This window comes from Hemiscyllium ocellatum, chromosome 12, assembly GCF_020745735.1.
Source record: "Hemiscyllium ocellatum isolate sHemOce1 chromosome 12, sHemOce1.pat.X.cur, whole genome shotgun sequence".
Lineage (NCBI taxonomy): Eukaryota > Metazoa > Chordata > Chondrichthyes > Orectolobiformes > Hemiscylliidae > Hemiscyllium > Hemiscyllium ocellatum.
In genome coordinates this window covers 60,316,390-60,337,932 of record NC_083412.1, presented here as the reverse complement: position 1 = coordinate 60,337,932, position 21,543 = coordinate 60,316,390, and the positions used below count along the sequence as shown (strand labels likewise).

At 40.4% G+C, this 21,543-nt stretch overlaps 1 protein-coding gene across 2 annotated transcripts in view; it reads right to left on the bottom strand.

Moving 5' to 3' along the window:
• wdr3 (WD repeat domain 3) overlaps positions 1-21,543 on the bottom strand; it is a 64,412-nt gene that overhangs the window by 42,675 nt on the left and 194 nt on the right. Inside the window, exons 2-8 of one of the 2 annotated variants that reach the window (XM_060833082.1) lie at positions 19,723-19,933; positions 18,885-19,094; positions 16,884-17,002; positions 15,437-15,515; positions 13,082-13,177; positions 6,301-6,396; positions 3,496-3,597 (exon numbers count right to left, since the gene is read on the bottom strand). In XM_060833082.1, coding sequence (XP_060689065.1) covers positions 3,496-3,597; positions 6,301-6,396; positions 13,082-13,177; positions 15,437-15,515; positions 16,884-17,002; positions 18,885-19,094; positions 19,723-19,893 — 873 coding nt within the window. In that variant the 5' untranslated portion in view covers positions 19,894-19,933. The remainder of the gene's footprint in view (positions 1-3,495; positions 3,598-6,300; positions 6,397-13,081; positions 13,178-15,436; positions 15,516-16,883; positions 17,003-18,884; positions 19,095-19,722; positions 19,934-21,543) is intronic. The other variant, XM_060833083.1, reaches the window with a different exon arrangement.

Here is a 21,543-nt window from a genome sequence, read left to right as displayed (position 1 = left end):
TTCTATACATATATTCTCCATTTTATTTAAGTCTACTTATCAAATAAATATTTATCTATAATTATTAAATTCAGATGTGGGACATTTCCATATCAATTATAAAATTATCCATATTTCTTTACAATACTTGTGGATGACTTTGAAATTGGATTTTCAATGTTACATGTATCAAAAATTGCTGAGCGTGTTTTCTTGAAAACCAATCTGAATTTCTAATGCCCAAAATAGGGTTTGAACAGAATTGTAAAACTAAAAATCACAAGAACATGATTACATTAATTAATGAAAGTGTCTTGTATGTTTTTAAGGCTTTTGCTTGAAATCCTCAATTTTTTTCCAAAATTTTAGGCTTTTCAGCTGACATTTGTTCCTAGTGCTGAATTTCAACCATGTAGTCAGAGCTTGTCTAATGTACCTAACCTGGCACAGCGTATCAGCATTATTCAGTTATTCTATAAGAATATTTATCTGAAGTATTTTCAGATATCACTCGGCCTCTATTACTGACAATGGAATTACGTTGAGAACATTGAGAGTAATGAAATTGTGCTGAGGCACATTAGAGTAGAATATGAGAAATGGTGAACTGTTGAATTGTATATTACTTTCATCCAAGCAGAATAAAAAAAAACCTTTACATCAGGCCAAGACCTCTGCTGCTCCCTCTCCCCTTCCACCCCCAGGACTGCTGAAGGCAGTGGAGACCCACCTTTCCTATTCAACCCCACCAACTAGGGTCTACCGTATCATGGTGATCTGCTCCCAAACTCCTGGATCTTCCAGGTCCATTTCATCCCACACCACACCCTGGGCCTGCCAGAATCAACACCTCCATTCCTCCCCCATCTCCATGAATTCACTAAGTGATCATCAGCAGAACTGCCCTCCTGAATGATAGCTTAGCAGAGCTTGTTCCTGGCCTTTTTCATGGAAAGAGATTTTCTGAGATTTTTTTTCTCTCTCCTGGTTTTGGCTTAGTTTGAAGTGGCAGATCCAATCGGGAAGCACAGATTGGGAGCAAAGTAAGAGGTACACAACTAGTGCTGTTAAAAAAATAAGGGGTTGTCCATAAGACAGATGAGGGTTTTTTTTCATATGGTTGAGAGTCTTTGAAATGCTTTCTCAAAACTGGTGGAAACAAACTCTTTGAATATTTTAGGGTGGAACTAGACAGATTCCTGATAAGGAACTGGGTGAAAAGTTATTGGGAATGGCATAGATGAGAATGTAACGTGATCAGGTCACGTACCAACCTCACCCGCAAAGCTCTCCCGCCATTCTCACCAATGCCTGCACCCTTCCTTACTCTCACCCACTGCAAGCCCAGACAGACTAATCCTATGTGCCCAATGTACCACCTACTCACTCACTTGGTACACCTCACCAAAAATCCATTTTTGTCTCCAGTAATATCTCTCTCTCTTTCTAGAAGGAGGGGAGACCATAATATGACAAAAAGAGTCGAGGCCCAACATTCAACTCTTTATGTGGAGATTATCCTGACTGTGCCTGCCCAGAGTGGGAGCCTACCCCTACGTAAGACCCTGCTCCTGACTTACAGTGCTGGGACCCTCTGAACAAAACTTGATTTGACGGAGGAAAGTTGACATCCATGGCAAGTTTCTTTACTTTTTGTCTGTACTAAATGGCAAGACAATATGAGTCTGGTATCCCTGGCTGAGAGGGAAAACACAAATAGCCCAGGCCAGGCAAGGCAATGCAAAGCAGGGATGCTGTGATTGCACAGATAAAAATTAGTGAATGAGCGCTATGACAGCACGCAAGCAGGCCAGAGATGCAGCCCTGTCTAGTCCTTGAGAGAGATAGGAGAGTATTCTGAGCTCTGTGTCCTTTGTAGTAGTATTACAATAATACATCATTTAAATCTAGAAGAATCCTGTAAGTGGATTGGAGATGTTGCATGTGGGATCTTAAAAGTTGGCTCATGGATGATGTCAATGTCCATAGACATGTGCTGCATGCCCTGAGATGGCAATGCTTGGTTCAACACTAGATTACTTTGGACCAGTGACGAATTGAGATTGCTACACACCCAAGCCGACTTCCACGTTAAATTCTTGACATCTAGCCTGTTCAGCATGTTTAGTATCAATAAGGAAAGTTATGGGATTAGTGTAGCATTTAACAAAGTATACTCCCCCTAAATTGGCAACTCACCACAGCCTAGCAAGATTCCTAAACAAAACATACAGTGACTTGCTCTCAATGTCCAATTAAGCCTCACTGGACTTCATGTGATTTGGCCACCATTGTCACCAGAGCCGACATCATTCAGGTCCCTATAAGATTCCGTTCATAGAGAGTTAGTGTCTTTGCTCAATCTTTTGACTTTAAAGCAAAAGAACAAAATTTGTTTGAAGTAAACTGTTAGAAAGGGAGAGAGGAAGATAAGAATGATGGAATAAACAAATGTTTAAGGTGAGGATTTTCACCACCTGTCTTTGGAGAGATTGAGTGAAGGAAGGAATGAATAGAGGGTTAAAAGTGAGATCTGTGGTAGTAGAGAAACCTGACATAATCATCTAGAAATTGGGTGTCAAGTTTAAAAGAGAAGCAGTAAGAGTAGTAATTGGAAGTGAGAAGTTGGTAGGGAGGAGGGTAGGGGAGATGAATGGAAATGGATGGCTCAGTGGTTGGCACTGCTGCTTCACAATGCCAAGGACATAGTTCGATTCCAGACCTGGGTCACTGCCTGTGTGGAGTCTGCATTTTCTCCCTGTGTCTACGTGGGTTTCTGCTGTATGTTCTGGTTTCCTCCCATAGTCCACAGGTGTGCCATGATAAAATTGCTTTGTAGTGTCCAAGGATGTACAGGCTGAGTAGATTAGCCACAGTAAATGTGTGGTTACAGAGATAGGACCAGTGACGAATTGGTGGAGCAGGGTGAAATGCTGTTCAGAGGGTCAGTGCAGACTCAGTGGATTGAATTAACTCTTTCTACGCTGTAGGGATTCGATGAAAAAGAATGACTCACTATCTAAGCTGCTGTTTGAAGATCATCTTACTTTACAGAACTGATTTAAAACAATGAGCATTTTAATAATGAAATTAAAAAAGAGAGTGAGGGATCTCAATTAAAGTTTCTCCTGAGCCTTATTGCTGCTCCAAAATTATTTGTATTTATATAGTATTTTCCAGTCACATTGATACAATGAAGTGCTTCACAGTCACTTATTCATATTTGAAATGCAAATATTATTATATTTATAAGCAGTAGCTGTTGTCAACTTGTGCTAAAATGTTAGCTGATCTTGGACTCATTTCAGAGTTGTTGATCCAGATTTGTTATAGATTTGAGCACTTACTTTATTACATGCATTATATACAAGTATAGCTCGACACGACTCAAAAAGTAAATGAAAAGAAAGTCTTGCCAAGTTAATTAGCAAGTTACTTTAAATGCCTGAATATTACAAAAAATCAACTTGGTTCTTATGTATCTATTAGCATATTTATAAACATAATAAAACTCACGTGACAGGCAATAATTTTGTTACTGGTATCCGTTGCTAAGGAAACAACACGATCTCTGCCCTGCCGAAATACAGAGCCAATCTTCTGACACCTCAGTATACGCTATAAAGGAAATACAGAAGGATTTTAAGCATACAAAAGTACAATGTGTTTCAGCCAAAAGCACAATCAAATTAGGTCTGAGCTCACAGTTGGAATTGACCTTTCACTTTCACTGACCATTTAAATTTCAAATTGATAATCAACTTCACTTTTAATCATTTTTTTGTCTCTACTCCAGGCACTTATTCCAATGCTCTTATCTCCACAAAGCTATGTCTGAAACACGTTCTGCCTCCTGCTCTTCAGTAGCACTGTTCCATAATTCAAGTACTGAATTCCCCATTGTCAATATCCTTGGGGAGGGGGGGTATTATACATCAGACAATTCACATAAATATCATTGTTACAAGGCAAGGTCAGAACTTTGACATTCTGGCAGGTAGCTCCTGACTCCCAAGGTCCGGTTCACCATATACAAGACAGAAGTGTGATTAAATACTCCACACTTGACTGCAGAAGTACAGTTGTAATAACATTGAAGTTTTCACTATCCAGGACAAAGTACCCCATAGATTGGCAGCCCATCCACCAACATTAACAGTCACTCCCTTCACCAATGACATACAGAAGCAGCAATGTGAACTATGCATGAGATACACTGCTAGGAGAAAGTGAGGACTGCAGATCTGGAGATCAGAGCTGAAAATGTGTTGCTGGAAAAGCGCAGCAGGTCAGGCAGCATCCAAGGAACAGGAGAATCGACGTTTCGGGCATGAGCCCTTCTTCAGGAAGGGCTCATGCCCGAAACGTCGATTCTCCTGCTCCTTGGATGCTGCCTGACCTACTGTGTTTTTCCAGCAAAACATTTTTAGCTCAGATGAGATACACTGCAAGCAACCTGCCAAGGTTCCTTTAACAGCATCTTCCAAGTTAGATTCTTCTACCATTTAAGAAGGATAAGGCAGCTAGTGTATGGAAACAACATAATCTGCAATTTCCCCTTCAAATCATACAGCATCCTTACATTTAATCACCATTTCTTCACCGTGGCTGGTTCTAAATTCTGAATTCCCTTCTTAACAGCACTCTGGGTGCATCTATGCCACATGAACTACAAATGTTCATAAAAGCAGTTCAACACCACTTCTAGCCACTTCCTAAATCTAAATAAAGAACCCACAAAGGTATGAGGGGATGGCTAAGCTTGATAGAAGCATTACTTTTTTAAAAGGCATGACAGTGTATCAGCAGTGGCTAGTATTTAAAGACCTAATGCAAACATTGCAACAGTTAGAAGTCCCTTGAAAGAACATAACAGGATTAGTAGCCCAATTACAGCAAACAAAAAAAAAATTAAGTTTAATATTAAATCCATAGAGCAGTTATATAAAGTTGCTAGAAAATGTAGCAAGTTTGAAGTCTTGGAGGATATAAAATTTAGCAAAGGAAGACCTAGAGGTTGATTAAGAAGGGAAAATGACAATATGAGACTGAACTTGCATGGAACATCAAAATGGACTGTAAGAGGTTCTCAAGTATGGAGAAAGAAAAGGACGGTGAAGACAAATGTGAATCCTTCACAGTCTGAAACTGGAGAACTGATAACAGCAAATAAGGAAATGGAAGAGCAAACACACAACTATTTTAGCTCTATCTTCACAGAAAAAGAGAAATAACTTCCTCGAATAATAGGGAAACAAGGGTCAATTGGGAAGGAGGAACGGAAGGAAATTAGTACTAGTTAAAAAAAATGCTAGAGAAATTAATGGGACAAAAAGCTGATAAATTCCCATAAATTGATCAATTACATTCAAGAGTACTAAAAGGTGTGGCTATGAAATAGTCAGCATGTTGGTTGTCACCTTCTATGATTCTGTAGATTCTAGAACAATCCCTACAAATTAAGGAGTGACAAATGTAACCCCCCCTATTTAAATTAGCCTTTAATAATATCAGTAATAGAGAAATGCTGGAGTCAATTATAAAGAATATGATAATGAGGCTCTTAAAAATTATCAGTGGGATTACAAAAAGTTAACATGGATTAATGAAAGAGAAATCATGTTTGACAAACCTACTAGTACATCTTGTGGATGTAATTGGTAAAATAAGTAAGAGTAAACCTGTGAACGAAGTGTGTTTGGATTTTCAGAAAGTCCCACAGAAATAGGTTAATTTGCAAAATTAAAGCACATAGGATTGATGGTAATATACTGGCATGGACTGGTAATTAATTAGCAGACTGGAAACAGAGTAGGAATAAATGGGTCTTCTTTGAAGTAAAAGGCAGTGACAAATGAGGGACCACAGAGATTGTGCTTAAGAGACAGTAATGCTCAATATTAATCAAAGATTTGGATTAGGGAATCAAATCTAACATTTCCAAGTTAGCTGTTGACATAAAGCTGTGCCATGGGGAATATGGTGAGATGGAGGAGTATTGGTATTATTGTTAAACTAGTAATCCAGAGGCCCAGGCTAATGCTCCTGGGACATGGGTTCAAATTCCACCACAGCAGCAGATGATATTTAAATCAACGAGAATCTGAAATTAAGAGCTAGCCTCATACCATCACTAATAAAGAAAAAAGATTGCATGTTCAGATAAAGGTAGATCTAACACAAAGTGTTTTTCTGGCCTTACTACGAGATTGCAGCACATTCTATATTTTAAGCAAATAAGCAATTCTGTTATTTTCTGTTCAAATTGATCTAAGATGTAATTGTTAAAGAAAATAACACAGTTAGAGAGGTAGGACTCACGTCCTCTGGATTTTCATTCAATTCCTTTTCAGTTACTTCGGTATTTTCAAAGGGACTCTTCATCTTTTTAACATTAGGCTCTCCAGCTTCTTTCTCCTGGAAAATAATCCACAAAGCAGAATAAATAAGATAAATAGTCTCCTGTCTGTTTTTGGACACCGCTAAATTGCCAAAGGGTAATCCAACTGGTCATTTCAAAATTTCAAAAGAGTCTCTATCACGTCTCAAAAAGGAAACACAATGAGCAGGCTTAGGTTTTGCAAACCAATACCACTAAGCTAGGTATAGCATGTTCAGGCTTTGCTTAAGTTCTTCAATTTTCACCTCCCCAGGAGACTGACATCAAATGGCATAAAAGTTGGCAAGCTGGTTGACAGTGGAACTGGTTGTCGAGCAGAAGGATGATAACGATTTGGTTGACTGGGCAAAACAGTGGAATTCGATCCAAAGAAGTACGAGGCAATGCATTGCGGGAGGCCAAAAAAAGCAAAGGAATACATGATAAAAGGGAAGGATTGGACAGGGGTACGAGACATAAGAGACTTTGGAGTACAAGGTGGCAGAAAAGGCAGTAAGGAAGGATATGAGATGCTTTCCTGCTTTAGGTGAATATACAAAACCAGGGATGCAATGCTGGATTTGTATAGGACACTGGTTAGGCTATAGTTGGAGTTTTGTGCACAACTCTGGTCACTTTGTTACTGCAAGGTCATAATTGCAATCAAAGAGTACTGAAGAGATTTACAAGCATGTTGTAAAGCTTGAAAATTACAGCAATAAGGAAAGATTGGATAGGCTAGGGCTGTTTACCCGAAGAGAAGGCTCAGGGGGGCGACGTAATTGAGGTATACAAAATAAGGAGGGGTTTGGATAGAATGGGCAAGGTCAATTACCAGGGACACAGATTTAAAATGTTTGGAAGAAGGATTAGAGGGAAATGAAGAAGTTCTTCTTTACACAGAGGATGCTGGGTGCCTGGAATTCATTGCTCAGCTCACATCAAAGGTACCTAGATCTGCACCTGAAGCATTGTAATCTAAAAGCTATGGAACAAGTGCTGATAAAGTGGGATTAGAATAGGCTTCTAGTTTCTGTGCTGTAGCGTATGATTCTGAGGAACAAATATTTTGTGTCTAATTCACTATAGAAGACACAATTTGCATATCAGAAAGGGAGGGTAATTTAAATGCTAAACAGAGTGAGGGAATTAAAGAAATTAATGTCAGTAGACAAAATGTACCGGAGAAATTTAAAAGAGACAAACATCAGACAAATCTCCAGCACCTAGGAACCTCCAGACTAGATTTTTAAAATAAATAGTTGCAGAAGGAGTGGTTATGATTTTCCCAAGTTCTCTAGATTCTGGAATAAAGCCAGCAGTAGGAAGTAAACAAATGCAACACAACTATTCAAGAAGGGAGAGGGAAAACAGGGAACAATAGGCAAATTAGCCTGATATAACTCATCAGAAAATGCTGTAATCCATTTTTAAGGTAGTCTCAACAATGTGGCTCTTGACTGGATTTACACTCAGAGACTGTTTCTGCTGGCTGGGGAATTTAATGTGGAAAAGGAAAATTGAAAATTTAAATATTGCTTTCAACTTGCACTCATCAGGACAATTCACACAAATTACAAACGTAAAGATAGCTTGAAGGATTTGAGCTATAGCGAGAGGCTGAATAGGCTGGGGTTGTTTTTTTCTGGAGCATTGGAGGCTGAGGGGTGACCTTTAGAGGTTTATAAAATCATGAGGGGCATCGATAGGGTAAATGGACAAGGTCTTTTCCCTGGGTTGGGGGAGTCCAGAACAAGAGGGCATAGACAAATGAGAAAGATATACAAAGGGGACCTAAGGGGCAACTTTTTCATGCAGAGGGTGATGCATGTATGGAATGAACTGTCAGAGGAAGTGGTGGAGGCTGATACAATTACAGCATTTAAAAGGCATCTGGATGGGTATATGAATAGGAAAGATTTAGAGGGATATGGGTCAAGTGCTGGCAAATGGGACTAGATACGGTTAGAATAACTGGGCGGCAGGGATGAATTGGACTGAAGGGTCTGTTTCCATGTTGTGTATCTCTATGACTTATACTGGTTGGGAGGAGAGTGCTGACTGGTTGGCAAATGGAGTGACCAGTATAGCCACTGCCATGGAGAATGCACCAGCCAATGATAACTTATGGCGAGCTGCAAAACTTTGTTTAAATTTTAAACTAAGCAGGTTGACTCTATTTAGTCAATGTATTGCTCTAAGAAATGAACCACAGAAAGGTCATCTCATGATGAGTTGAAACAGGTGCAATGTGTGAGAAATATGGCACATGCGGCACAAGGGTGACCCTAATCAGATCACTGAGGGGCTCAATGACCTATTTCTGCTCTTATTTTCCAAAATTCTATGATTGTAATATGAAAAGCTTTGACAGGAAGATGTCTTTTCTCAGCGATTATCAAGTTCTATACTACCAAAGGGAGAATAATGCTTCAGACTAAATTGCTAACCAAAGGATAAGAAGACATTAGTTCAAATTAATCAAGGACAAGTAGAGTCATTTGGTTTTACAAAAATAATTATCAATTCAGGGAATTGTCTTCCAGCTGGGAGCAAAAAAAAGAATCTGGGTCATTAAAAGAAATGAAAAATGGAATGAGGGAGTAGGGAAAACGTGGAGTCTTTTGGAACAATAACCTGAATAACGATCGGGAAATGGACTAAACAACTGATCTTATGCAAAAAAAATTGCACTTTCAACTATAATACATGCCATGATATCATTTTGTAACAAGAGGGTGTAATCAATATATAATTAAGTTTAAATATAATTCGCAGATGAGTGTTTCATTGAGATTGGTGCCTTGATTAAACTTGAAAAATGTAAACAGAGGTACTAAATCATCCTGGAGCAGTGTTTTTAGAGCAGAAAGACTGTGCTATTTTCTGGGTTTGTCGATTTTTAAGGTGGCAAAGATGGCATTGAGTGGAGTGATGTGCTCTTCCTGTCAGATGTGGGAGATTAGGGAGAATTTCAATATTATTGATGATTATGTCTGCAGGAAGTATCTTTGGTTGTGAATCCTATTGGATTGCATGGATTGATTTGAGCGGCAATTAGAGGCAATGAGCAATTTACACAAGCTGTGGGTGTCATGGATGACAATGTCAGGAAGGGAGAAAAGCAGCAGATACAGTCAAGTAGATGGGTTACCTCCTGGAAAAGTAGGAAAGGAAGGCAGTCAGTGCAGAATCTCCTATGGCTATCCCCATCTCAAACAAGTATGCCGCTTTGGAAATTCTAGGGGGTGATGGACCTTCAGGGGAATGTATCACCAAAAGCCATGTTTCTGGTACTGAGATTGCTTCTAATGTAGTGAAGGGTACGTCAGGTTTCGAGTGATCAACTGTGATAAGGGAGTCTTTAGTCAGAGGTGCAGATACATGCTTCTGCAGCCAACAGCGAGACATCAGAATGATGTGTCACCTTCCTAGTGCCATGAGCAAGGATATTTTGGAGACAGTGCAGAAAATTCTCAAAGGGGAAAGGAACCAGCAGGAGGTCATTGTAAACTTTGGAACTGATGACAGGGGATGAGAAAAGAATGAGGTTCTGAGGACAGAATATAGGAAATTAGGCAGGAATTTAAAAAGTAGGTCCTAGAGGGTAGTAATATCTGGATTACTCCTGGTGCCACGAGCTAGGGAGAATACGAGTAGGAGGATAGAACAGATTAATGTATGGCTGAGGAGCTGGTGGAGGAGAGAAGGATCAACATTTTTGGATCATTGGAATCTCTTCTGGCGTAGACGTGACCTGTATAAGAGGGATGGATTGCACCTGAATTGGAAGAGGATTAATATACTGACAGGGAGATTTACTAAAGCTGCTCAGGAGTCTGAGACTGATCTCACTGGGAAAAGCAGCAAGTTAAACAGTTAGGGCAGGCAGGAATAAAGCACAGAATGAAGTTGGACTGTTGAATTGAACTGCGTTTATTTCAATGCAAAAGACCTAATAGGTAGGGCAGATGAACTCAGGACATGGTTGGGAAAACGGGACGGGGATATCATAACAATTACAGAAACATAGCTCAGGGATGGACAGGACTGGAGCTTAATATTTCATGGTATAGATGCTATAGGAAAGAAAGAAAGGGGGGTCAAGATAGGAGGGGGAGTGGTGTTTTTGATAAGCGATAATGTTATGGTTGTACTTACGAGAGGATGTTCCTGGGACTATGTCCAGTGAAGTTATTTAGGTAAAACCAAGAAATATGAAAGGGATGATCACCTTTTAGGGACTGTACTATAGACCCTCCCCAATAGTCAGCAGGAAATTGAGAAGCAAATGTGTAAGGAGATCTCAGTTATCTGTAAGAATAATAGGATGATTATAATAGGGGATTTTAACTTCCCAAACATAGACCGGGAATGCCAGAGTGTTAAGGGTTTGGATGGACAGTAATTTGTTAAGTGTGTACAAGAACATTTTCTGATTCAGTATGTGGATGTACCTACTAGAGAAGGTGCAAAACTTGACCTACTCTTGAGAAATAAGGCAGGGCAGGTGACTAAGGTGTCAGTGGGGGAGCACTTTAGGGCCAGTGACCATAATTGTATTAGTTTTAAAATAGTGATAGGAAATGATAGACCAGATCTAAAAGTTAAAGTTCTAAAGTGGAGGAAGGCTAATTTAGATGGTATTAGACAAGAACGTTTAAAAGTTGATTGCAAGTAAAGGGACAGATGCAAAAGGAAAGCATTCAAAAATGAGATAACAAGATCCAGACACAGTATGTTCCTGTTAGGATGAAGGGCAGGTGTAAGGAATGCTTAGAGAATTTGATGATTAGGGAAATTTTTTTTCTGGTCAAGAAAAAGAAGGAAGCATATATCAGCTATAGACAGTAGGGAATCCCTAAATAGTATAAAGGCAGTAGGAGTATACTCAGGAGGGAAATCAGAAGGGCAAAAAGGGGACATGAGATAGCCTTGGCAAATATGGTTAAGGAGAGCCCAAAGGAATTCTACAAATATATTAAGGACAAAAGGGTAACTAGGGAGAGAATAGCATCCATTAAAGATCAGCAAGGCAGCCTATGTGTGGAACTGCAGGAGATGGGGAGATACTAAACAAGTAATTTGTTTCAATGTTTACCCTGGAGAAGTAAGGGGAAGTAAATAGCAACATCTTGAAAAATGTCCATATTACAGAGGAGGAAGTGCTGGATGTCTTAAAACGCATAAAGATGATTAAATGCCTGGGATCTGATTATGTGTACCTCACAACTTGTGGAAGGCTAGGGAAGTGATTGTTGGACCCCTTGCTGAGATATTTGTATCATCGATAGTCACAGGCATGGTTCCAGAAGACTGGAGGTTGGCTATTGTGGTACCACCATTTAAGAAAGATGGTAAGGAAAAGCCAGGGAACTACAGACCAGTGAGCCAGACATCAGTGATGGGTAAGTTGTTAGAGGGGATCCTGAAGGACAGGGTTTACACGTATTTGAAAAGACAAGGATTGATTGTGTGACTTTGTGCATGGAAAATTGTGCTTCACTAACTTAATTGAGTTTTTGATAGAAGTAACAAAGAGGATTGATGAGGGCAGCGTGGAATGTGTGTTCTATATGGACTTCAGTAAGGCATTCGACAAAGTTCTGCATGGTAAACTGGTTAACAAGGTTAGATCACATGAAAAACTGGGAGAACTAGCCATTTGGATACAGAACTGGCTTGAGACAGAGGGTGGAGGTGGAGGGTTGCTTTTCGGACTGGAGGACTGTGACCAGCAGTTTGCCACAACGATCAGTGATGGGTCCACTGTTTTTTGTCATTTATATAAATGATTAGGATGTGAACATAAAGGAAGTTTGCAGATGACACCTGAATTGATGATGTAATGGACACCAAGAACGGTTACCTCAGAGTACAACTGGACCATGTTCAGATAGCCCAAGGAGTGACAGATGGAGTTTAATTTAGGTAAATGTGAGGTGTTGCATTTTGGAAAGACAAATCAGAGCAAGACTTATACACTTAATGGTAAGGTCCTGGGTAGTGTTGCTAAACAAAGAGACCTTGGAGTGCAGGCTCATAGTTTGTAAAAAGCAGGATCGTAGATAGACAGGATAGTGAAGAAGCCATTTGGTATGCTTGCCTTTATTGATAAATGCATTGAGTATAAGAGTTGGGAGGTCATAGTGCAGCTATACAGCACATTGGTTAGGCCAGTTGTGGAATACTGCATGCAATTCTGGTCTCCCTGTAAAAGTAACGATGCTGTAAAACTTGAAAGGGTTCAGAAAAGATTTACAAGGATGTTGCGAGGGTTGGTGGATTTGAGCTATAGGTAGAGTGAATAGACTGGGGCAGTTTTCCTTGAAGCATTGGAGGCTGAGGGTGATATTGTAGAAATTTATAAAATCATGAGGAGCATGGAGAGGGCATACGCTTAAAGTGAGAGGGAAAAGATTTAAAAGAAACCTAAGGGGAAACACTTTCATGCAGAGAAAGGAGTAAGTGGTGGAGGCTGGTACAATTCCAACATTTGAAAGGCATCTGGATGGGTATATGAATAGAAAGGGTTTAGAAGGACATGGGCTAATGCTGGTAAATGGCACTAGATTAATTTAGTATATCTAGTTAGCATGGGTGAGTTGGACCAAAGGGTCTGTTTCTGTGCTGTACAGCTCTATGACTCTAAGTAACTATAAGGATCAAATAAGTCACCAGTTAGATCTGTTATTTTAGTCTTTGTTTTGGATTTTCAGGTACCTCATCGAGGTAACAAATGTCCCAGGTCCTCAGTTCACTGTCAGATGATCCAGTCATTATTCTCTTTTCATTTGCCAGTAGCACAAAGCCCCACACCTAGAGCAAACACAGGAAGTAACAAAATAGTTCAAGTTTACTTAACAAAGTGAAATTATTCCATCTTGATTCAACAATCTACATAACTGGATAGAATTGCATTTGAATTTAAGGAAACAATTTAAAATATTTTTCAATTAAAAAAAATCTACATTTATTCAGTGAATGCCATAATCCAGAACGAAAGCAGAAAATGCTGGAAATACTCAGTAGGTCAGGCAGCAGAGAAGCTGTGCAGACAGTGCATCAAAACTGGAAAAAGTTACAAATGTAGCAAACTTACAGCAGGACAACATCAGGTAAAGGGGTGGAAAGGAAGAAATCAGAAATTCTGTGAAAGGGTGGAAGGCAAAAAACAATAAATGATAAAACTATAGGTGTGACTAGACAAAAGGCAATTGTAATAAGAAACTGTAGAGAAGTAAAAGCCTGGATTTTCTGCTGGTGAGTTCACCATTTTTGTAGAGTAAATGGGAGTTGCCATGGCGCTCCACAGAAGCCCTGATGTAATTACTGGGAAATTTAAGATTCTGCTGGGCAATTTCCCTACGGCTTGAACCATTCAAAAGTATCCATTTAAATTGGACAATTCAGAGTTTTCTGCTGCAGTTCAGCAAACACTTACTCAGGAAATGTAGAATAATAAAAACCTATTTTATCTCCCAAGTAATTACTAACCTGACCCTCAACTCCCCCGATCCCTTACAACCTACAGACCCTAATCTGCATCTCCTCTCTCCATCTGGCACCCAACACTTACCTCAGGTCCAGAACAGAAAGCCCCATCACCAGACCTAATCTACATTCCCACGCAGACCTCGCAGCGTGGGGCAATGCAGCAACATGCCAATGAGCATGCATGGGACCTCCGAAGCACATAGCTTACAGGGAACGTTGAACCCAGCACCTATCTTCACCCCCTAGGATTGACATTTCCCCACAACTCTCTTTCATCATTTATCAGGATTCCGTTCCATTTGGCACGCTACCTTCTTAACCTTAAACCTAAATACTCATCCATTCACAGGAGTTGCCAAAATAATTGTGATGCTGGACCACAACCGAATACTGTGAACAAAAAGGGTTCATGATTTTCATGAAGTTTGCCTGCACCTGTTAGATTTATTAGAGGATCTGTTAGATTTAAACTACAGAACCTCATTTCTGACAGAGCTCTAGTTTGAGATCTCCTGTCAGAAATGCGGAGTTCTTTCTTAGCATAAAAACCGAGTGAAGTTGCAATCAGTATTTGATTGCCAATCCTCAGAAATTCAAGATTAAAGCATCTAGAGGTGTAGTAATTTTTTAAAAAATTTAACCTGCGTTTCTAATTGATCTGTTCAGAGATGTTATTGTACACCTCTGAGCAGGTGGGACATGTAGCCACATCTCCAGCAATAACTGAATGATAACCAACAGCTGCTATTCTTAAAAAAATGAGGCCGAAGAGATTATGGCCTGCAATGAATTAATTCTATGTTGAGCCAGGAAGGCAATAAAGAGCTTAAATGAAAGATGAGATTTTTTTCATCCACAGTGTGGAAGCTGGCCATTTGGCCCATCAAGTTCACACCGATCTTCTGAAGAATATCCAAACTAGTCCCATCCCCTCCTACCCTTCCCTGTTACCCAGCATTTAGCATAGCTAATTCACCTAGCCTGTACATCCCTGAGCACTATCGGCAATTTAGCATGGCCGATCCACTTAGCCTGCGTATCTTTGTATTGTGGGAGGAAACCAGAGCACCAGCAGAAACCCAGACAGACCCAGGGAGAATATGCAAACTCCACACAGACAGTTGTCTGAGGCTGGAATTGAACCTGTGTCCCTAGCACTGTGAGGCAGTAATGCTAATCACTGAACTACCATCCCACCCTGTAGTTTTAATGTCATATGAACAGTGTAGCAAGCTGAGGACAAAGCTATCAAGATGAGGAGTAGGGCATGGAAGAAATTACATCCATAATTTAAAAATACTGGAATCTGGACATGATTTAAAATATGCCTACTTCATCAAAGAAATTCGGGAATTACATCTCACATTTGACTGGATGAAGCAGCTACTGTAGCATGAATTAGAATAATCCATGATCCCAATGAAGTATACAGTTTCTTTCTGAAGGCAAACATTATGTTTGGCATATTCAAAACTAGGCAGTAGAATCTGTTCAAACATCCACAAATTGCCAAATCTCCTGCAAGGTCTATAATGACAGCAGCACGGAGACACTGAAAATGATCAAAATAACATTGCTGACCTCACTGCGATGACCAACCATGGTCTGGAAACAATGCTGTGTATCCAAGTCCCACCACTTAACCAACGTGTCCTTGGAACTAAAAAAAGAAATAAAATGAGGGAAAATTGCAACTTACTTAACTAATGATCATAAATTTAAGGATAAAATAATTAAATATGAAATCAGTGAATACTGCGGTGTGCAATGAATAATTGAAAATCCTAGTACTACTTCAGTCAGCCAATCACTGCTGTGATCCAAATTTGCATTTCACTACCACTCTGTAAATCTCTAGCAACTGAATATCCCTTGCCCATCATTCCTTTGAGTTTTATAACAATCAGGTACAAAAGAAAATTTCATTCAGCTCACCTTGCCTTTTCAATTAATATTCAAGATCTGCTTTTCTATCTTAATTTAACTCAATTTTTTTCTGATCCTGCACCCCATCCTTGTCCATTACTGGTCAATGCCATTAATACATGAAGCAGACTTCAAAATAATAAGCATAACCACAACAAGAGTGACACTACAGTCTGTGGGAGGATCTCATCTCTCCACCAATCAATGTAATAAACTATCAAATTGAAACCACAATATTTTAGTGAATAACTTATGACTCCAACTTATGGAGCAAAGCCCTTGAGGACAGGGTGAAATAGATTAGCATTGACCCATTAAGATGAAACTTAAATAGGTTTCTTTCAGAAAAAAATCTTTATTTGGGGTTACAATATAAGATTATAATTTGAGACATGACATGTGGGAAGCACGATACGCTTGGGAGGAAAGCTGTGAAATCGATTCCCTAAGCTCATCATCACCAGTAATTTCATCACACTATTTTTGAGTGTGTTGGAGTTGTTTCAATCAACCTGTTTGGACATGTAATGACAAACATCTGGGGCTGGTGGAACTTGAACACAGACTTCTTGGACCAGAGGTCAGGGCATTACCACTGCCCCATAAGACCCTTTGATTGTGTTGCAGAGTAACTAATATTGATCGATTGCTATGAGGTGTAAACAGGGTTTACCATCTTGATATGTGGCTGGCATGATCATGATTTTTTTTCTAAAGCAATTCCTACCCTAAACTCTGAAAGCATTGAATTTCTAACTCCATCCACCTCCACTGAATTTACTCAATTTCTATGTTACCAATATTAATAATATGGCTTGTGTTACTCTTTCTCTTTGCATCCTTACACCTGTTTTAATTAAGATGTATTAAACAGTCTACTAATTCAGAGTCCGAAAATAATGCAATTCCATACCTTACTTCGACTTTTCTCAATATGAACCTTTGTTTATTTTTGAGAGTACAAGCTTGCCTCTGTCACCAGTACTTTATCTTGCCTTCTTCTATTCTCTTCCCACCCATGGTATTGTGCTGCAGGACCTTGGCACATCAGAATGGTTTCTCAATTTAAAAGGAAAAACTGTAGCTATTTTTCTCATATTACCTGGACACCAGAAAATTTCTGCCCTTCAAAAATACAACGTTTGTAATGGCATCTTTGTGTCCTTTCAGTCTGTATAAGCCACTCTCATTGATAATGTCCCAGATGATGATTTCTGTGTCCTGCAGTAAAAGAAATGTCAGAGATTTCCCTTCAATTGAGTCGTTTCAAATGAAGCTTTAATTAACATGAAGCTTTTGACTAATACCATAGATGTGGTACACACAAAATGTCAAACTAAAATTCCATACAAGTAAACTAAAAATTGCTTTTAGATTACTTACAGTTTGGAAACAGACCCTTCGGCCCAACTAGTCCACACCAACCCTCCAAAGAGCAACCCACCCAGACCCATTCCCCTACAATTACCTGTTCACCTAACACTACAGGCAATTTAGCATGGCCAATTCACCTAACCTGCACATTTTTGGACTGTGGGAGGAAACCGGAGCACCCGGAGGAAACCCACGCAGACACGGGGAGAACGTGCAAACTCTACACAGACAGTTGCCTGAGGTGGGAATTGAACCCAGGTCTCTGGCGCTGTGAGGCAGCAGTGCTAACCACTGTGCCACCGTGCCGCTTTAAACTAACACAAAGCAACTGCACATCAAAGTGGACCTTGTTCAGTGTTTAGGTTAAAGGATCACCTTGAGTGAAGTAATGAGGAAGGAGAACACCTATTTTGCACACTGAAAAATGTAGTCCTTTGTACCTAAATTAGGGAGCAGGAAAATCATCATCCTCTTCTCGCAAAGGTTTGAAACAAAAACCAAACACCTGCCTTCATCTTGGAGTGAAGGTTCAGACTGGAGGATGCAGCACTGCAGCCGATGGTACAGCATGAACAACCATGTTTACTACTGTCACTTGGTACACAATCTCACCAGCTCATCCTTCAACCCAAAAGACATCTGCATTTCTTTCCACTAAGATAAGCAGCACAGAGGAACAAAGGAATTTTGGTGTACAAATCCACAGAGCCCTGAAGGTGCTAGCGCAGGAAGTGTGTGTTTTGAAGAGGGCATATGAGATGCTTGCCTTCATTAGCTGGGGTGTAGAATATAGCAGCAGGGAGGTCTTGTTGTAACTTTATAAAGCATTGGTTAGGCTGCAGATGCAATACTGTGTGCAGTTCTGGTTGCCACAATTTTGTAAGGATATGACTGCACTGGAGAAGGTGCAGAGGAGATTCACCAGGACAATATCTGAGATTGAAAGACTCCCTTATGGGGAGAAAATGGATAGGCTGGATTGTTTTCCCTGGTAGTGTGGGGAGCGCTGAGGAATGGGGGTTTATGGAATATCTGATTAAGGTATATAAAATTATGAGAGGCACAGATAGGGTAGGTTGTAAGAATCATTTTCCCATAGTAGAGTGTCTAGGACCTGAGGGCACAAATTGCCGGTGAGGAGTAAGTGGTTTAGAGGAGATATGAGGAAATTATTCTTAAATCCAGAGAGTGCTGAAAATATGGAAGGCACTGTTTGAGAAAGTGGTAGAGGCACGTACTCTCGCAACATTGAAGAAGCATCTGGACCAGCATTTTAAATACCACAGCATAATAGATCATAGATCAAGTTCAGCTAACGGTAACTGAGTGGTTAGCACAGCTGCCTCACAACACCAAGGATCCAGGTTCAATTCCAGCCTTGAGCAACTGTGTGAGTTTGCACATTCTCCCCGTGCTCCGGTTTCCTAAAGACGTGTAGGTTAGGTGAATCGGCCGTGCTAAATTACCCAGAGTGTTCAGGGATGTGTAGGTTAGTTGTACTGATTAGGCGATGTGTAGACTAAAAGGGTAGGGAAATGGGTCTGGTTGGGATAATCTTCGGAGGGTCAGTGTGGACTTGTTGGGCCGTACTGTAGGGATTCTATTCAATTCTGTGATACTTAAATAGGCTTAATTAGTTTGGTGTTTGTTAGTCAGCATAGACATGGTGGGTTGAAGGGCCTGTTTCTATTCTGTCCAGGACATTATAAACCTGAAGAGTGTAATTTACCTTTGACCCTGAAACAAGTCGTGCGCCAAGGCTATCATAGTTGAGAACTGTTACTGAAGCTTTGTGCCCATTGAAGGTGACATTACTCTCGCCTGTCATTACATTGAAGATACGTATTGCACCATCTTCATATCCAACTGCGAGGTGGTGTCCATCAGGAGCAGCACATAGGTAGGTTACTTCATGTTTATTGCCACAAAGAATTAATACCTGCAAATACAAAACATTACGACATTAAAACAAATATATCAATTCAATTATTCCTTGAAGAAACGCTTTATAAATTCAAGCAAAAGAAATTTGAACAAAAACCCAAAAAATAGTGTATAAATGTCAAGTTTCTAAGGAGAGATTTCTCACTAAAAAGGGGCTGACATTCGTATGTGTCATACTTCGGAAGGGCCGAAATTCACGACTACTGAGTGCTGATCAGGAACTGGCACTGGCAAACCCACCTGCAAAAGCACAACAAAACTGTGCAGTCATAACCTTGACATCACACGTGCACAGACATGAGGAGTTGCCCTTTGAATGGTGTGCTGTTCTACAATTTAATTAGGTAGGTTTCCAGCAAGGTGATTTTGAATGCCACAGTAAATGGGTGTTTATAAAGAGTTTAGATTTTTTGGCTAAAAGTCAAGACTTGACTTATACATGAGTTTTATGAAAAAGAATTATTTTTGGTCAAAAGTAAGACGTTCACCTTTAGAAAAGATCGATCATTACTTGATTATGTACGGTATCCTTTCTCTCGTATTAAACAGTGTTTGTGACTAAAAGTTGATTGCTCAATTTGATCATGTATATGCACTAAAACATTACAGGATGTTAAACTAACCTTCTCTCCTTTTCGAATATCCCAAATGAAAACATGTTCACATGCAGCAACAGCCACATATCGGCCTCTCTCTCCTCGCAGCTGGACGAAAGTAATGTTCGCTTTCTGACTTGCAATGACTCCAAAAACTGCACTGGCAACATAGCGTAGGTACTGCTTAGTCAAGCCCATGACAAAGGTTTCAGCCTAACACAAGCAATTTAAAGATCTGCTGAAATAAAAAATACCAAACATATCAATGAAACTCAATATTTTGGAATGTTCTAGTTTTCCCAACTGACAGCAAAGGAAAATGGAGTAATTCTATAGATGGAAAATAAATATATTCAGGTGAACTAATGTAACTTCCAAAATCTGTCAAATGTTCAGATTTCTCTCAACCAATTAATTTGCTCTGTAGCAATGGAGTTTTCCAGCAAAATGTCATCTCACATTTGTTAGCCCAAGTTTGGACGTCTTATGCATTTGTTCATAAGAAAACATGTCAATTTCTCACAATGACAATGCAGGTAAGGCAACTGATTAAAAAACACTGATAAGTGAGACAACTATACTGCATCGAGGGAAGTTAGCAACAGTGTGATGATTGACCTCGAAGAACAGAATATCTGTCTGTTCATTTGGTATAACTCCAGCCACTAACATCTTCAAACATACTGAGGTCAGGGTTGCTTGTCTCACAGACCCTTACCCTCAACAATCCTGAAAAGGTAGCACCTTATCCATAGGACGACTCTTCAGTCTAGAGTAATTAATCCCATGTCCACCATTTCTCTGCCACAATGAGTTTGTTGCACACTCTCCTAGAATCAATAAACTCACTCCACATAAAATAGGACTTGAGCATGCATTCACTCCCAGTTCCTTAATCCAAACATCTCCTACACACCAAACCACGACCTCTCTCTCACCCACACCCTAAACCACAACTTCTCTCCTCTAAATTTCAAACAATACCTTCCCTGCACCATTCATTCCCCATCTCCCTCCCCGACCTGGTTCCATCCCTCCAGAAAGTCCATTCCCAATCCAACTCTCCCACCCCAGCACAATCCTCTTCCATTTGCACATAATCCTTGCAATCTCTGCCACCCAACGGTTCTCCTTCTCCTCCATATTCCTCTCTCTCCATTCCCCATTCCCTATCTCCCCCTTTTTCTCCCTCCACCTCTCCCTATTTGCTCACTCCCTCTCTCGGCCCCCATTCCTTCTCTCTCTCTATTCCCCAAATCCCTCTCTCTCTAATTCCCTGTTCTCTCTCACACTTCCTCCCTCTCTATTCCCCTGTGCCCTCACATTCTCTCTCTCGCGCTATTCCCCCCATTCCCTTCCTCTCTCTCTATTCACCCGTTCCCTCTTTCACTCCCTCTCTATTTCCCAACTTGATCCGACTCTCCCTGTCTCTCCTTACCCCCATTCCCACACTCTCCCCCATTCCCACCCTCTGTCTGCCCCCATTGCCCATCTCTGTCTCGATCCCCTCATTCCCCTCTATTTCTCTCGTTCTCTGTTCCCCATTCCCACTCTCTCCCTCTCTTGATTCCCCTAGCTGTCTCTATTCCCCCATTCCCTCTCGTCCTTTGATTACCCATTACCCTCTCTCCCTATTCCCCCATTACCCTCACTCGCTATTCACCTCTCTCACTCCCCCCTCCCCATTCCACCTCTCACTCCTCCCCCATTCCCTCTCATTCCCCATTCCCTCTCTCTCATTCCCCCATTCCCTCTCTCATTCCCCCATTCCCTCTCTCATTCCCCCATTCCCTCTCTCATTCCCCCATTCCCCCTCTCTCCCCCCGTTCCCCCTCTCTCATCCCCCCC